Source organism: Seriola dumerili, unplaced genomic scaffold, assembly GCF_002260705.1.
Source record: "Seriola dumerili isolate Sdu_G_001 unplaced genomic scaffold, Sdu_1.0 BDQW01000149.1, whole genome shotgun sequence".
Classification (NCBI taxonomy): Eukaryota; Metazoa; Chordata; class Actinopteri; order Carangiformes; family Carangidae; genus Seriola; species Seriola dumerili.
Window position 1 is genome coordinate 21,506,986 of NW_019174404.1, and position 18,411 is coordinate 21,525,396.

Sequence of the window (18,411 nt, forward strand, 5' to 3'; positions counted from 1 at the left end):
ATATAACCCAGACAGAAACATGTTGATGAGACTGAGAAACACAATGTCAATTCAATGGGTTTAATGGATCAGAGGGGGTGACAACATCACAAAGCCTAACTTTAGCGATGTCACATGTTGGCCAATCATGTGCAAGCACACATCTTGGGAATGACTCTGTTTGTTCTGTTAATTTCACAGTCACAGTGATTGTGGATTAAATGATCTGATCACCTGATAGCATATAAATGCATATAGTAGATAGTATATAATACATATATATATAAACTGCTGTGTTGTGTTTTAGTGTCTTATCAACCTTCAGACTCATGACTCTTTCATTATCTCATCAGTATCTGAAGCAACGAACGCACATCAGTCAGATCATCATAAGAGAGAAGTCAGTCCTTTAATAAGAGTGTGAAAATGGTTGACATTAGACCTGCAGCACGATGATCATGGTCCAGAAGACATAGAATCCAGCCAGGGCAGGATTTGTCTCCCCATCGATCTGAAAGACGGGGTCTCTGAGGTTCTTCAGCCAGAGGCCGTGACCTGAAAAACACCAGGACATCAGAGCAGGTCATCACTCTGAGCACTGAACACTCACTGTTGTTTTACACCATCTACAACTGTAGTGATACTGTGCTGAAGTGAGAGCTGTGTAGTTTCAGTCAGCGCTGTCCACACCTATAGCAGCAGTCAGACACATGACGACTAGCAGGGCCACACACCACAGAACGTCTGTGTTCAGACGCTTCTCCAGCCGGCTGCGCTTGTACCTCGGCCCGCTGTTGTTCATCATGGCTTTAGTCTCATGACCTAAATCACACAGTAGCACAGAGACAAGACCACATGACCACAGATTATTACACTGGAGGAAGTGCATCAGCCAAACTGATTTCACAACTTGGAGAGCATGATAGGACATGATATTACAGAGGGCACGACCAGTAAGCAAGTCACTCGTGAGACATGAAACACAACAGTAGTGCTGAATTATGTTAAACTACATGAACTTGTTAGACAAGACAGGTCACTGTACAATAGGCTAAAGTGCTTCACAAACAAGAAGAAATTTAAAAAAAACAGGAAGCAATCAGTTCAACAAATAACAACCAGTGGCGATTACTCTAAGACTGCAAAGGAAGCTCAGCTTCCCCTAAAATGTCAACAAAATAAGTGGTCAAATATGTGCTGTTGTGTGTACATTTCATTGACTAAATATGCGCTAGAACACGTTCATTCATCCCCGCAGCGCCACAGTGCTTTACACAGTTTAGACGCCGAGAGTATACTGACTTCAATGGGGAAGCACAGAGTGGGTTGTTCAACTGCAGCGAAACTAGACGGTCATTGGATAAATGCTGGGCTTTGTCCCGCCCATCGGATGCTCAGCGTCTCTGGGGGTCTATGGGGCAGTGGGCTGGCCCGGACGCTTAGCTTCTGCATGATGATTGGATGATCTGTCTGAGGCTGAGTCCCTTTTTGATTGACAGCGAAATGAGCGAATCAGCGATCTTGAAGTATAAGCATCCACCTGAGCATTTTTCAAGTTTTTCATTCCATTGTTCGGAGTTGATCTGGAGACGTTACTGATCCTCAGCGACTTTGTCTTTGTTAAAAATGACTAGCGTTGTGTTTGGCGACTCTCTTCTGTCACTCTGCGAATTTACATATAAATAAACAGACACATTTTATGATGTAGGCCGAAAATGAGCTTTCCCTCCTTATAAGACCAGCAGCCGCCACTGATAACAACATATAGAAAGTAATGATAAATATAATGAATAAAAGTAACAAGAGATAAAAGAAGTAACAGAGGAATAATTCAGAAAAAGCCATGTGTCTGTTCCAGAGCGGTGTAGCCCTGTCCCTTTTGCTCTTCAGCCTTGACTGGGGAACAGCTAACAGCTAACAGCTAACAGCTAACAGCTAACAGCTAACAGTTACGAGGGACTTATCTGAGGATCTCAAGCTATGTGCTGGTGGGTAACGATTTAGTGGCTCAGGCAGACAGCTCAGTGCCATTCAGGGCCTCAACAGTCAAAAGTTGAATATGCTCACTGTCATAGTTCTTCTGTTACTTCTCCACACACACTTCCTCACTGATAAGTCTGTTTTGTAATCCAGGCAACAAAAGCATTGTAAAGGAGTGTTAGACTGAACATGAAGCGAACAGAGCTGCTCAGTTCCACATGACGCCCATTCAAAGATTTAAAGTGGAAGTGAAATTGAGACAAAGATCTGTCTGCGCAAGTTCATGAAGGTGAGGAGAGACTGGAGTGACACAACAGAGAAAGCTGTGTTTCCTCTGTACAGTCATTACGCTGTCTGTTTGTGGTGAACGCACAGCACAACAGTCCTGGGGGGCCACAGTGAGTCACTCTAAAGCACCCTGAGAGGACAGCTGCTGGTTCTGACATGAAAAACAAACTCTCACCACACAGAAAGCTGCAGTGAGGTGAGCAGTTAGGACAGCGTCCTCGTCAGTAACCATCAGGGCTCTTACCAGCATAGACCACGATGCCCATCACATTCTCAGTGTTGCGGATGGTACAGCTCCTCAGCAGGAGGTTGCTGTTATGGAGGCCGACACGAACCCCACTGGAGTGCTCCCTGTGGAACACACGCGTGCACGTGTGTGCGCACACACACACACACACACACACACACACACACACACACACACACACACACACACACACACACACACACACACACACACACAGACGGTTTATATTTGATGATTTCCTGTTTCACGATATGAATTTTCTCTCCGTAGACTAGAGCTTGTTTTAACATAAAGGTGATCAAAGTCTAAAACTACATTAATGTTTTCACAATGTTTCACAATCCGAGTCACAAAAAGAGCTAATATGATGGAAAGTATTAGCATAATACTGCCATCATTAACAGTGTGTTAGACGGTCAGAGTTGTTTTTAAACACACCATGAACACGTTGAGAAATAAATAGCCAGAGCCATGCTTACTTTCATTTCTACAGTGTGTAAAAAGGGAAGTGGTCTGAAGGCTTCCTGAAACCACTGTACTTGTCAGCCTGGTGTATTTCCCATCTGTGGGTTTTTGCTGACTTTGCATTCACTTCCTCTGTTGCAGAGATTGAGGGAAAATGACAGGGTGCACGGGGTCAATGAGTGTCATTAAAAAAAACTCACATGTAACCTCTGAACCTGCTGAGGTCGTTGTTGGGGTTCTCACACTCGATACGACTGTGGAAGCTCTCAGGGGTGAACTCTGCTCCCTGAAAACACACACGCACGCACACACACAAGCACACTTAATTAGGCACACAGCTTTATTATCATCTTTATTGTGTTTAACCGTGGTGTTTATGGCAGCACAGAGAAGCTGAAATCACTGCTGATTGTGTGTTATTGTCACACACTATAAAGAGTTGTGTTTATGACATTGTGGATGGAAACGGAGGCAGATGGGTTTTTTTTTTACCTTTGACCATTATATATATATAAAGCTTCTTGTATATGAAATCCTTATTTTCCTACATAATAGAGCTGCACAAGACACATAGACATTTATTCAAAGTATTAGATGTTTGCTTGTCAGTAAACTACAACAAAGTCCACCCTCTGAAGATAAACATCCCAGTGTCATTTACACTAAATCATGAGCCAGCGAGTTGGAGAAGCCTTCACATCAGCCTCTGACCTGTGACCCTCAGTTAGAGATATTTTGATAACAAATGTTAACCTGCTGGATTTCTGGGTTTCCCTGGTTACAGGGGAACTACAACTGTTTGCAGGTCTTGGGGAGGATTACTGCTTATGTGGATCCAAAGTCTGATAAACTGTTCAAGTGATGTCACTGGTCACTCCTCATCTGTTTGAGGCTAGTAGCTAATGTAACCTTTAGCCGCTAGCATTAACATCCCTGAATCTCTGGTATACATGTCACAAGAGACAACTCAGGAAGAATACACACGGCCCTACCAGGGGTTTATATGTGAAATCCCTCCACAAATTAAGACAGTATATTTCGGATATACAGTATATCTCAAGACTGGTTGAGAAGAGGTAACTATTTAATGAATCTACTGCTGGTGGCTCGTAAAAAGAATCTGAACGGGAAGTTGTTATCACGGGAAATCCCAACTCTAAATGCACTGATGGAAAATCCAATGGACATTCATAAAATGGGGAAGATAATAGCAAAAACAGGTTAACTATGTAACAGTCCTATAAGCAGGAGCGTGTCTATGTTCCCACAGCCCTATATTCCCCTTTTATACCCCTTCAGAACGCTTTGCATCCACGTTCCACGGCGTCTTCACATTTATCCACCTCAGCGACCGTTTTTGTAAAGCATCGTTTTCAGTTACGGAATTCACCGTTCTAATGTGGACGGAAGGGCTAACCGGATAAATATTACCCGGGTTAGTGTGGACATGGGCTTATGGGAACATATAAGACTGTGGGAAAATAGGGCCTAATTTTCAAAACATTCTTAGAAATGTGGGAACATAGGGCTGTGGGAACATAGGGCTGTGGGAACATAGGGCTGTGGGAACATAGGGCTGACCCCCTATAAGCCTGGTTCTATTATAACAAATCAATCATTTTTTGTAGAGAAAGGACAACTCTCTTTTTCTTTTCTTTATGTGTATGTATGTATGTTCAGTCAGATTTATGACAAACATAAATATATGTCATCTACATTCAGTTTGAAATGTGAAATATAGTGTATGGAAAAGTCAGTGAAAGTGACAGGGGAGGTGAACAGGTGCAGATTCTCCACATACTGATCCACTTCCTGTATTACCTGCAGCGGGAGGTCTGACACCACCTGTCTCTGCTTCAGGTTGGTCTCTCCGTCCAGGTTGGCGGTCTCGATGTAACACACCCCTCGGGGGTCGGAGGAGTAGAGCAGCAGCATGTCAGCGGGGATGATCTCGTTACAGGACAGACGCACAAAGTCTCCCACCTGCACATCCTTCCAGCAGCGCTCAGTGTAGGCTCTCTGCTCGCTGTGGACGAGGAGAGGAGACAGCGGTCACATGACTGGAGACTACACAACCTCTGGTGAACATCAGGTTACAGTGTAGATTAAAGGACGCAGAGAGGTCGCAATATCATTATTTTGTGTTATTTCACTTTATTGTAGAAAGCTCAGAGAAGATGCCACTGACTGCTGGAAATACACAGTGTTCCTCTAGGCTGAGAAACACTGCACTGTCCAGCTGAGTATGGAGTAGATGAAACTAGCTCCCCCTCAGCCAACTTATACACTGACACATTAATATTAACAATCTAATATTGGGATATCTAATAATTTTACATTTACATTTACTCATCTGTCAGACGCTTTTATCCAAAGTGAAGGAGATGAGGTAAAGAGGTGCAGTGAGGCTTCACAGTAAGAGCTCGTTAGACATGTGAGGGTGTTAGAGGTGTTAGAGGAGTTGCTCTCTGAAGAGAGGAGTCTTCAGCAGATTCTTGAAGACAGAGAGGGACGCTCTGCTCTGATAGACTTTAGTAGCTTGTTCCACCATCAGGGAACCACAGACCAGAACAGACTGGACTGAGACTGTCTTGTGTGCCGGACCACACGGAACACAGTGGCTGAAAAGCATGAGGCTGAATAATTGAGTTCAGGTAGATGGAGCAGACCCAGAAGTCACTCTGAAGGCAGCATTAGTGACTTGAATCTAATTCAGGAGGTCATGGGTAGCCAGTGGAGGTCAACGAGTAGCATGTGACATGTGACCTTTTAGGCACAGTAATTTTACTGTTGATACTTTCAATACATTTAGCATTTAGACATATGTGTTTCTAATTCTAATGCAGTATTTCTACACTGTACTTTTACTTAGCTTTACTTAGCTGATTACAACCAGCAGCTTTAATCATCTGAGTATAACCAGTAGCTTTAATCAGGTGATTACAACCAGCAGCTCCCATCAGCTCATCAGCTCACTGAACACAGATCTGTGTGACTTCATCTTCAGTGGCCATCAGTTAAACATGTAAACAGACTCTTTCAGCTGAGACACATCATCATAACTCTTGTAAGAATTTATGTGTGAAGTTGAATGAGAGTGAATCAAACACTATATTAACACTAAACTGTATAACCTTTTATTGTCACAGTAATTCATGTGTCTGGAGACTGTATGGGACTGTTTAAACCAGTTGGATGTTGTGAGGGTGTAAGGTCAAGACAGAGTCTGCACTCTTCAGATCAGATATAAATAAAACGGCCTCTGGTTATTTGCACACAGTGATACAGCCTGTGGTTAATTATTACAATCCAACACCCTTTCCAGGCAGTGACTGTGATACATCAGACCAGAGGAAACGCCGCACCTGTACAGTCATGTGACATCATGAGGTCACTGTGATTAACTACTAAAACCACAGCACAGATATAATGTGGTGCAGACATGTTTAAAAAAAGCCAAGATTTAAATCAGGTTTATTTTTGATGTCTGAAAATACAAACAGTCACACTGAAAATAAAACTGAAACTACATTATTAAAAAGCATTTAACAATAAATATTTACCAGACACCAGAGGGGGAAATTTTTAGTTACAGAACCAATGTGACACGTTACATTAATCAGACTTTTGTAATACCTCCTGTCACATCGCCTACAACTTAAGTTCATTGATGGACTGGCTGCTGTTCTTCACTCGTCATGACTGGACGTCTTGATCTGAACTGTTTTGACCACCCACAGTTTAACAAGACAGAAACCAGACAAAGTTACTTTCTCTGTGACTCTGTTTCATTGTAGCTTATATGTACTTTACTTATTTATTCAGTGTTTTGTCCACAGATGTTTTTTTTTTTTTTTTTTTTTTTTTTTTTTTTTAAATTGAGCTTGAAGGTTCATTCTTTACCTTGGAAACTGTAGAAAAAGAATGTGACTCAAGGTCCACTCCTCTAAGTGGTTCGTCAAATGTTTTGTGTTGAGTTTAATTCGTTCATTCTCATTTGTGGTAACAGAACAGAACTAAAAACCTTGGACCACCTCTTCTAACATGAAAGAGAATTCAGCCGCAACAATGAGAGACGATGGCGTTTGCTGCCACATCAACCAACCTGCTGTAAACATGGCAGAGGATTCTGTTGATCAGGTGATCTGACCTAAACCTGCAGTAGTCCTCCAGGACGTCCTTCACAGCCGTCACCAACAGCACCAGGATGATGGGAACCAGAGCGATCTCTGGCTGGAAAGCTTCCACCACTGGGACGAAGTTGAGAGCAGCGAGGAAGATGAAGTAGATGTTGGCTGAGCGGTGGAGCTGCTCGAACAGGTTCCTGGGCAGGAAGGAGAGCAGGGAGTACTTGGTGGTCCGGATCTTGTTGCTCTTATACAACTTCAGGAGTCGACTCAGCTCCTCATCCTCTGTAGACGAAGGTACCACCGTCCTCTTCTTCAGCAGCTGCTTCTTGGCAGAGCTGAACATGAGTCCAGGTTCCTGGGGGTTCAGGTCCACCTGCCAGTCTATGTCTCCACCTATAGAAGCCTTACCTACCTGTTGTTCTCCAGGTGTAATCCTGATCTCATTCCTTCCTCCATGTTCCTGCCGTGCTTCTTCGAACTGACCGTTGAGATGAAGATGGGAGTGAGGAGCTGAGTGGATCATTAACCATCTGTTCTGTGGTCTTTGGCACTCCTCTACAGGCCCTGGCGCTGTAAGCAAGCTCAAGGTTCAGGTTTTACAACCTCCTCAGAGACAGGTTGTGTAATACGATGTAGGACAAAGGAGGGTCAGGAAAGCAGCAGACTGAGCTGTCACTAACTTCATGATGGTCCTTCAAATTCGTGTTAGAAAACTGAACAGCATGCTCTGATGAAGACTGGTCAGACCTGATGGAAGGATGAAAGCAGCCAAATACAAGAGAGGTCCTTGAAAAAAACCTGATCCAGAGTCCAGGGACCTGAGACTGGAGCGACAGTTCACCTTTCAGCTCCACAATGACCTGAAGCTTAAGGACAAGTCTCTGACTGTCCCAGAGTGTCCCGGCCTAAACTGAGAGGATCGGTATCAGGAAGACTGAAAACTGTCCAGATCCAGGTTCAGAGCTTGTAGAGAAGACTGAAGCTGGACCTGCTGCTGAAGGGGGTCCTACATACAACTGGATTAAGGCTCTGAAGACTTTTGTAAATGACAGATTTTACTCTTTGATTTTTTAATACATTTTAAACACATTTTTAGTTTGTCATTATGGGTTATTGGTTTTTGATTGATGGGCAGTTTTATATATTTACAGTTGAACCCGATGGTCTCTGAGCTTCCTGTGTGCAGATGAAGCGTCCAGGAGCTACTTTCTCTGAGCAGCTTTTTATTTTCATCACAGTGTGGTGTTGCTGTTGTTGAACCACTTTCTCTACAGACTGCCCTGTAGTGTCACCAGCTACAGTTTCACAGTACAGCAGCTTCTCAAACGCTGACAGGAAGTACAGGTTTAATTTGGGACTCAACGTTTTCCTCAGTTTAGAAGAACTGTGAGGTTTAGAAAAAGACGGTGGTTTGAGATTTAAGTTTTGAATGTCACAAGACCGTGACTCATGATGTTGTTTTACATACCGCAGTGTGACTGTGATGGTGAAGAGGAAACATGCAGATGTGGAGAAGGAGGTAGAAAACACCAGAAAGTGAAAGTAGTCAGGATGCGTTGTTTTTCTGGTCCAGCACAGAACACAATCAAAAACAGGAGAAAATACAGGAGCTGTTGCACTGTGTTTTCTCACTGTGCTGATGGGATCTGGTCAGACAGTGGGTTTGGATTTTATTTGTCCAGGTCTCTTGAGCTTATTGTGTTGCTACTCCTACTACTATAGAAGAACTATCCTCAGTATGGAGCTGTCGTTGTTGGGGCCGGATGCTGGGAAAGCGGAGATGCTGCAGTTTAAGGTGGATTTAAAATTGCTGTCTCATCAGAAACTGCAGTTTAAACTGAGTCTGTGCTTTTTAAATCACCACAAGAGGTCATCATACCTGAGGTTTCACTTCTGACTGCTGACGTCACGTTTGAGCTTATGAAGACAACTATATCGTAAATTCAATACTGTGTTGTTCACGACAAACATGAACTGAAGTCCCGTACCTGCACACCTGAGTCCACACAGAGGAGACACCTGGGAGCATTTCACAGGTGACACCTGAGGCTGGATCTCACAGAGGAAAATCATATGAGTCCCACTGTGATTTAACGTGAGCTAATGCTTTTGAAATGTTTCTGATCCTGCAGTACAGGATCTGTAGGAGGTTCAATAATGTGCTGTAAAAAATACAGGCTGATAAAAATGTATTTCTGGGATAATCATGAGTGAAACTAGACCAAATATAAAACACAATATATATAGAGAGAAGTAAAATCAGTATAATAACAACTTGTTCTAGTATAATCACTGGGAGTTACTGTTCTGCTCTGTTTCCCCGTGCACTTCCTGTTTTATTTTGTAATTTGGTTCCTTGTGTGTCTCAGTGTTTTGGCTTCCTGTCTTGGTCTTGTTTCTGTGTAGTGATTGTCTGCCCCGCCCTAATGTGTTTCACCTGTGTGCAATCACCTTGCCTCCTGTGTCTATATAGTCCTTGTGCTTCCCTTTGTCTGTGTTGGTTCGTCAGTTTTGTTCTGGGTTTGTTCATGTCACGTTCACGTTTTCAAAATAAACCTGTCTGAACCGTTCTCCCAAGAGCTGGCTGCATTTGGGTCCACCCCTACCTACCACCAAACCCAGACAGGTTGGTCAGTCATTACATGGGAATTGTTATAGTAAGTATAGTATCGTCCACATACGTGGCTACCATTTATATCAGTGGCATTAATATCCCTTATTGCATTGTACAGACAGGCTGTTAGCAGGTGATACCAAGTCTCATATATTACCCATCAGCATGTCAACATTGTTGTCGCACAAAATAAACGCAGCAACCAGTTTCCTCCACATAGCCAAGTACTTTCAGTATAATGAACCTAATGTATTTGTAATTTCCACAGTCTGACCTTCCAATAAGCCGAGAGGAGTGGTCGCTACTGCAACTGTTGTGAACAGTAGATGTGGCGGCTGGAAATGTCACCGTGGTTAATTCATGATCGCCTTACCACTGTCTGTAAAGTGAAGTGTGCGTTGTTTCTTAGAAATATATGGGTAGTTAACAAGAACTAACCCTCACTGTAGTTTCTTCTCCATGGCCTGTAAAGTGGAACGTGAACATACTGATAATTTCCTTGTGATAGAGGATGATATGACAGCGGTCATGAATTTTTAAACTGTTATCTCTTGGTAATTTCTTCACATTACTCCATAATTACTACATAATTAACTGCCTGTAAATTAAAGGCTTACCAAACTCTGTCCTCAGTAGTTAGTAATGTGTTCACTGAACTGGAGAATGTAAAAGACAGTTCCCTCAACACTTTCTGAGCCACATGTCAATAAATCAAGTCCATCAGATGAACCTGTCCACAGTTTGAATAACCAATTAGATCTCATTTAGCGTGTAGCTATGAATCCCTGTATGTTCTACTGCTGAGATAGACACACGCTAAACAACCCACTGACTGAACCAGTATGTGTCAGTGTGCTCCTCTGTCTAAAACATATTCATCATGGTGGTGTAGTTCAGCTAGTTGCTATCATACCTGATGTCTCACTGCTAACCAGGATCCATCTATGAGCTCTGAGTCTACGTTCCCCTAGAGGCTGAGGTTAGCATTGTCGCTCACCACGGACGTCAGAGACAGAGGGTCACTCACCCACAGAAGACTCGTGCCACGTTGCTGTTGACCTTCTTGTCGAACAAATACCGCCTGTAGTCCTCCAGGGCGTCTTTGATGGCGATAACGGTGAGAACCACCACCAGAGGGATCATGGTAATCTCCTTCTGAAAGGCTTCAACTACCGGCACCCAGTTCAACAATGCCAGGAACAGGAAGTAGAGGTTGGCAGCCCTGCAGAGGAGAGACCAGGGGCCTCATTTATAACGATTGTGTATGCACAAACAGATACACCAGTCTTCACTAGTGGTCCTGGATTACTGCTATTAAATGGCTCAGTTAAGTCTGGGTTTACTGATCCAGGAGAGGTAAGGAGGAAAGGAGAGGAGAGGAGAGGAGAGGAGAGGCTTTAAAACCAGAGTGGGCACATGGAAATCCTGAAACACCTCAATGATTCTACTGACCCTTAACCAGACCTATGACTCTATTACTGTAAGTTTGTCCCAGTCAGGTTCCTGTAGGAATGATGATTGGTCAGCAGGGTCAGCTGTCAGGTTTGATCTGATCTTCTGTTAGGTTAGGCTGTCAGGTTTCTACTTAAGTATGACACTTAAGGTTTCATTTCTCCTTAGCTGAGGGAGTTACTTCAGGGTGTTGCACAGAATCTCTTCAAAGGTTTCCTTAGTTAAGGAAAACACTAAGGCATTTACAGCAATGAAAGAGATTTCAGTTTCCAAGGAGACCATGGTTGTGTCTGAAATCACTATATATTGAGCTTATCTGCAAAATGAAAACACACTTTATGGTGTGGAGAAAAAGACCTGAGTAGTGTACTCAGGTCTTTTTCTCCACACCATTTTTCTGTCTTTCAGCATAAGCGCAATGCATGATGGTATATATTGCTTGGTTAGTGACCATCATACTTTTCATGATGCATTGTGGGATATTATGAGTCCACTAAGTAGGGTATAATAATTCTCACTATACATTCGGACAGTGTGGACTATGGTGGACTATAGAGAGTAGGGAGTGATTTCAGACACAGCCCATTTGTTTGCTTTAGCATTAGCATTTGTGATACCGATTGTTGGAGCTTAGGTTACCATGGTAATCTACCTGTTGTTAAAAGTGGGCCTAGATCCCAGTGTTATCCAACTATAATTGAGTTAAAGCTACTGTACACCTCAGACGGGCAGTGTGTTCGTATCAGGAGGAAGGTCATAGAACTGCACAACACACTGATAAACAGGTTTAACCTGCATGAACATAATCTACAGAGAAGTGAAACGTTTGTATGGGTGATCCATCACTGTGGAAACTAAAGGCTATCAGGAGAAACCCAGTCTAAGATGTAGAGCAATGCATTCTTTGTAGGGACATGAGGTATGCAGGTCTGGTTCTGTGTGATCCTTTCATACATAACTAAAACATTTCAGTTTAATTAATACATTGTAGTCCTACATTGATACCATTCTCATCTCAAAGGGACAAATGATTATATGAAATTATTTTGTGTTATTTGCCGAAGTACTTATCTGACCTGTGGAACTGCTGAAAGAGGTTCATGGGGATGAAGGTCAGGAACCTGTACTTGGTAGTCCGGATGGCGTTGCCCTTGTAGCCTTTGCAGACAGCTTCGTACTCGTGTTGGTTAGGTCCATGTCGGGCAAACACTGTTCTCCTCTTCCCACTGCCTCTGTGTGGAGAGCGGTGGGCATCCAGGGAGTTTTTGGTGGACAGGCCATCGGCGGGAGAGTACCAGCCTCGCCCCGAGTCTTCTCCTAACAGCGCCCGACAGCGGTGGCGCACCCAGTGGAGCCGCTCCATCTACACAGCTGGGCTGTGAGAGAGGCTGGGCCCCCTCCTCTGTGGCCTGCTTCTCTGTGCTCCACGCCAGACTTTCAAAATGTCCTCCTCCTGCAGAGAGAGGACCATGAAGTTTAAAGGATCAGTCTACTGTTTATGTATATTTTTCTTATTGTCGACAAATCCCATGAAAAGACTCAACCAAACCAACAATGAGTCTCTTTCTTAATACTTTTTGACACACTGTCTACACTCAGTCCTCCATAATGATAAAGTGAACACTGGATTTAGGAATTTTTTTGAAATGTATTAAAAAGTAAAACCTGAAATATTACACTGACATAAGTATTCAGACACTTTAATAGGGTTCCTCCATTTCTTTTGATCGTCTCTGAGATGATCTTTTTCAACCTGTGGTAAACTCAGCTGATTGGACATGATGTGTAATTACACACACTGATCAGAGCAGAAACCATGAGGAGGAAGGAACCGCTGCAGAGCTCAGATACATTTCTGCTGCACTGGAGGTTCCCAAGAAGAAAAGTGGTTATCATCATTCTGACATGAAGAAGTCTGGAACAACCAGGACTCTTCTAGAGCTGGACCTAAACTAACTGATACATCAGGGAGAAGAGAGGAAACCAAGAACCTCATGGTGACTGAGCCCCAGAGCTCCAGAGCTCCAGAGATCCTGTGTGGAGATGGAGAAACTTCCAGAAGAACAACCATCAGCTTTCCACTGATTTGTGCTTTATCTCACAGTGTCCCGATGAAGCCTCTCCTCAGTGACCATTTGTAAAGAAGCAGCAAAAGGACTCTGAGACTATGAGAAACCAGATTCTCTGGCCTGAAGAGACCAGGACTGAACTGTTTGCACTCAGTTCTAAGCGTCATGTCTGGAGGAAATCAGACATGTGGATTTGAAGCCCAAGTGTAGACTAATCACAAATCTGCCATTCTTTTCCAAACTCCATGAAAAAACAGTGTCTCAGTGACTCAAAGATCACCTCTCAAACAATGATCTGTTTGAACCTCATCAATCCACAGCTAAGAAGCTGCTCAGACCAAAGTAGTAAAATAGTCTTACTCCAGTCTTATGCTCAACTTCAGTACTGGTGCTCCTCTACGTCAGTGCAGCATTCAATGCTATTGATTACCACATTCTATTAGATCATCTCGAAAGTAATACTGGTTGCACTGACACTGCTCTCTCCTAGTTTATGTCATATTTCACAGACAGTTCATCAGACCACAATAAGATTATGGTGTGCCACCAGGATCTATTCTTGCTCTTATTCTATGCAGATGATACTCAGTTTTATGTCTCCATTAAACCTGACTGTCATCAGCTGTTGAAGCTGGAAGCTGCCTGACAGAAATCAAATAATGGAAGTCATCTAACTAACAATTTCACAAAGCCCTAGCATTAAAACTTTCAGTGTCCTATTTGATCCAAATCTCTCTTTTGAAAAACATATCAACAATATTACAAAGAAAGAATATTTCCATTTACAAAGTGTTGCCAAGATCTGTCCCATTCTACCCCATGCTGATGCTGAAACAGTTGTTCTTGACTTGACTATTGTAACACCCTCAGGTTTACCCCAAAACAACTTTTAGCAAATTACAACATGTACAAAACACTGCTGCTAGAATATTATACTATTATACAAAATAAATGAAGCATCAGTCAGTGGAAAGGGAAAGGCTTCCTCCTACCAAGCCTCTCTTCTATAATATCATCCAGATCTGAGAAGCTAGCTCAGCTGACTCATTCAAAAGTAAACTCAAACATCTATTCACATCAGCCTTTCACCTCTTTTAGTCTGACCTAAGTACAGTTAAACTACAGTTATCCAGCTTATCTGCATGAATCAAGGAAAGTATAGGCTAATCATTAACTAGCTGGGCCCTACTATTACCAGTATTAGAGCCAATGCATATTCATCTTTTATCAATTAAGTCACAAAATGAATGGCTTCTAAGAAAGAAAACCTTAATTCAAAACATCCTCTGAATATCTATGATGGCTATTATGTCATATTATGGGTCTTTTTTTTTTTTAAACAGTGAGATGCAACAGGTGAACATGGTAGGGAGACCGAGTGCTCATTAGAATTAGTTAGATGGCTGTCAGTCTACTTCTGCAACAGAGGGAATGAGTAGGAAAGAGTTAACATTAGTGTTCTTTCCACCTCTGGAGACAATTCTTAAAGTAAAGGAACAAAGTTTGATGCTGAACTCACAATGATTCTTCTAGACTGGTAAGTAAACAGCTGCTAATGCTAATGTTAGCTATGTAGCAATAGCTAACTTACAGATAGCTCCTTTAACTGTTTAGTTGCATTAACCATGATATTCCTAACTTTAACCATACTTTAGTTGACATGCACATATTGTATAGAAAAAATGGTGGAGTAAACATTGGAGGTGGTCTGTTGTTAGTGTTATACCTGGTGACGGGATTGCAAAGAAGACTAAGCTGGTAAGCCTACAGTCAATGGAAGACACACCTTGCATAATGATTGATCGTCAGCTCTACTGAACTACCTACAGACTGTCCATGTCTGAGTGCCTGTGCCGTCTCTACAACTTGAACTCATAGAGGAATGTACATATACTATGAAATAGCAAACAGGCTAATGTTTGAGCATACAATGTTTGACACAGCAGGCCTCCTCTCTCCGGTATGTAACCTCCAGCGATTGTGTAAGGAAGATTTTCTGACCTTACTGTTCTCAGAACCTCAGGCAGAGGAACCAGGAAGTGTAACAACAACAGGACATGTGAGTGACACATTGTCTACTGCAGCTGGTCTGACAGAGACACCAGACCTCACACTGCTTCACTCTAATGAGCAGGTTAACATTACACACAGGCAGAAGCAAGTTTGTTCACCTTCAAGTTGACAATCAACCTTCCATTTTCAAAAGTGTCCAAATGGTTTAATAAAATGTTTTTATTCTGTTCTATATGGACTATAGTGCAATAAAAACACAAAGAGATCAAAAGAAACTCCTGTGCATTGATTTACTTGATTACTTGGATATAAAACCTCTTCAACCCCAAATTGTGGGTCCTACACTTCACTACAAATTGATGTAGGATAGCCAAGTCAGTTCAAACCCATAAAACATTATTTTTAAAGGAGACATGAAATTATTTTTTAGCCACTTAAAGTAAGTAAAGTTTATTTCTAAACCACATTTTAACACTTAAGCTTAAGATGACCAAATGCTGTACATAGGATATTAAAATATAAAGTAAAAGTAACTAGAATCACCTCCTCATGGTTGTCTGCCGCCGCCACTCAGACTAGTTTCAGGTTACATCCCTGTTTATACAGAGTCAAGTAAAATATTAACCAGTTGTTTGAAATGTTGTCATAGTTGCTGTGTGAAGACTTGAGTTATTCCTAAAAAGTGTTTTGTGAGGTCACACTGACCTTGAACGTTGACCACCAAAATCTAATCAGTTCGTCCTTGAGTTCAGGTGAACATTTGTGCCAAATTTGAAGAAGTTCCTTCAAGGTGTTACTGTGTTTTGTTTTTTGTTTTTTTGAGATATCGTGTTCACAAGGCCAAAACCATTTTGTGAGGTCACCAAGACCTTGACCTTTGATCACCAAAATCTAATATGTTCATCCTTGAGTCCAAGTGAATGTTTTTGTGCCCTATTTGAAGAAGAGATGCAGGGTGCACATCGGATTTCAATTCGCATCTGGTTCTAGTTTAGTTGTGACCATGGGACACACAGGAGAGATTTGTTGTCAGATCTAAGAGACGTAAAAGTTGAGTGCCAGTGAATAAGGTCTGTGATATATGACGGGGCCTGATCATTTAGAGCCTTCAAAACAGTCAGCAATTGGCTTCTAAAATCAATAGGGAGCCAATGAAGAGAAGCTAGGACTGGGGTGATATGTTTGCACATCGGACCATCTGCAGACGAGTTAAGACTGGGGAAGGCTCAAGTATAAGGAGTTACAATAGTCCAGTCGTGATGTAATGAAGGTGTGAATTACTTTTTTCTATATCATGGAAAGACAGAATTGGCTTGAGTTTGGAAATGATTGTGAACTGATAGAAACACAGTTTAACAACAGAACTGATCTGTTTGTGAAGACAGAGCTCAGAAGCAGGACTCAGTCCACTCAGCCTCTGAGGGTTCAGTGCATTTAACAGAAGTTTTTACATGATATTTTTCAAGAAAATTCATGAAGTGAAAAAAAAAAAAGTTCTGGATTCTGGGCGACCTGGCCTGGAATGAAATATGTTCAGGATGTCCAAGTGCAAATATTCAACAGAACAATTAAGCTGCCAAAGGTTTTATTTGAAGGACTAATTCAAAGTCAGGATGAACAGTACAATATGTAATGTTCAAATAAAAACTAAAATGTGGTTCTCTGTCTCACGTGGTCTATAGTGTTTCTCTGGAGCCCCCTCCTCAAACAGCACAGAGCTCTCTCACAGAGCTGTGACATGTCTAACTTGCTCACCATCATTCTCTGCATACTGGTGAGATAATGACTTACAGTGATAGGCAATAACAAAGTAAGCTACTGCACGTGAACTACGTTCTTTTATGGCATCAAAGCAGACACAGGGCACAATGTAAATATTGTGAGTGTAGCTGCTGATGAGGACGTCTTGTAAACCCACTCAGAGTTATAAATCTCTGCTTTATTTCCCTTCCGCATGTTTCTACAGTTGAGGACTTAGCAGTCAAGACCACAATCCACTTCCTTGAACAGTTGTTTCAGTATCAGTATCACATGTTCTGTACAGGGCTGGATGTTTGCATGTTTGATCTCTAAGAGGATAAAATAACATGTCAAACTTTCTACCATCTTGGCTATCTTCAGCCGGACTGTGGTACAATGAATTCTGGGTTATTTTTTCCAAATAAAGAAATGGCTGACTGAGGAACCGACCACTCAGCTCTATTTACCCTCAGCAGGAAATGTTTGTCTTTTGGAATAATTCAACAGTTACAAGGATGTTTTCCTTTGGAAATTCATCAAATTGTCAAACAATGAAAAGAAAAAGCTGATTTTTGATGATCTCCATAACAATGTTAGCAAACCACAAATGAGCCATGTTTCCCTGCCTCTTGATGTTGGGTGCTACAGGTCAGTGCAGGTGTCATTAAATGTTACCATGGTAGCATTGGTCTAACATTTGACTGATCTATGAGCAAAATGAAGACTGGACCAACACTACAGACCAGTACGACATATCTCTGTGAAACTGGTCCCAGGTCTCATGAGAAACTCTGTTGTCCTGGAGCTGAACTGTACAGCGGTTTAAACTGTGCCTGACTGAATCATGTGTTGATAGTTAAAACATTTACCAGTGACACAACACATGTAACAGGGATTTACAGTGAACTATGTTGCAGTGAGTTAGTGTATAACATCCTGTAGCTGGAGACTGCTGTTAAACCCCCTGAAGGATCCCTGCAGGTCCCCAGACTCCAGTCTAAGAGCTACTGACTGAGTGACGTCAACATGCTGTTAACTACATGGTCTTTAGTTAATTAGACTACTCAAGCCAATACACTGTAATTAGCATCAACACTGAACTACCACAGAGAGACATACAGTATGTTCTTCCATTTAAGCTGTGAGACCTTATAGAAAGCTGTGTGTCCAATCAGTTGAATTGACCACAGGTAGACTCCAACCAAGGTGTAGAAACCAGAGTCATAGTGAAGTGTATTTCATTTTACTTAATACATTTGAAAAAAGGGTCTAAAATTCTATTTTCACTTTGTCAGAAAAAGAAAAAACTGCAACATAACAACATGTGAAACAGTGAGGGGTCTGAAGACTTTCTGAATGAACTGTATTTGACCAATGAAGCTGATTCTGACCATAGAACAGTTTCAGCTGGACTAAAAGAGCAACATAGACCTT

The 18,411-nt window shown here is 42.1% G+C and overlaps 1 protein-coding gene across 2 annotated transcripts in view; it reads right to left on the minus strand.

Annotated features, from left to right (window-relative positions):
- The window catches only part of LOC111225325 (probable phospholipid-transporting ATPase VD), a 35,371-nt gene that overhangs the window by 16,424 nt on the left and 536 nt on the right, over positions 1-18,411 (minus strand). The window contains exons 2-8 of one of the 2 annotated variants that reach the window (XM_022750116.1): positions 12,232-12,608; positions 10,731-10,925; positions 4,781-4,985; positions 3,160-3,245; positions 2,492-2,598; positions 670-801; positions 422-534 (exon numbers count right to left, since the gene is read on the minus strand). In XM_022750116.1, coding sequence (XP_022605837.1) covers positions 422-534; positions 670-801; positions 2,492-2,598; positions 3,160-3,245; positions 4,781-4,985; positions 10,731-10,925; positions 12,232-12,518 — 1,125 coding nt within the window. In that variant the 5' untranslated portion in view covers positions 12,519-12,608. Of the gene's footprint in view, positions 1-421; positions 535-669; positions 802-2,491; positions 2,599-3,159; positions 3,246-4,780; positions 4,986-7,060; positions 8,491-10,730; positions 10,926-12,231; positions 12,609-18,411 lie in introns of those variants that run through there. The other variant, XM_022750117.1, reaches the window with a different exon arrangement.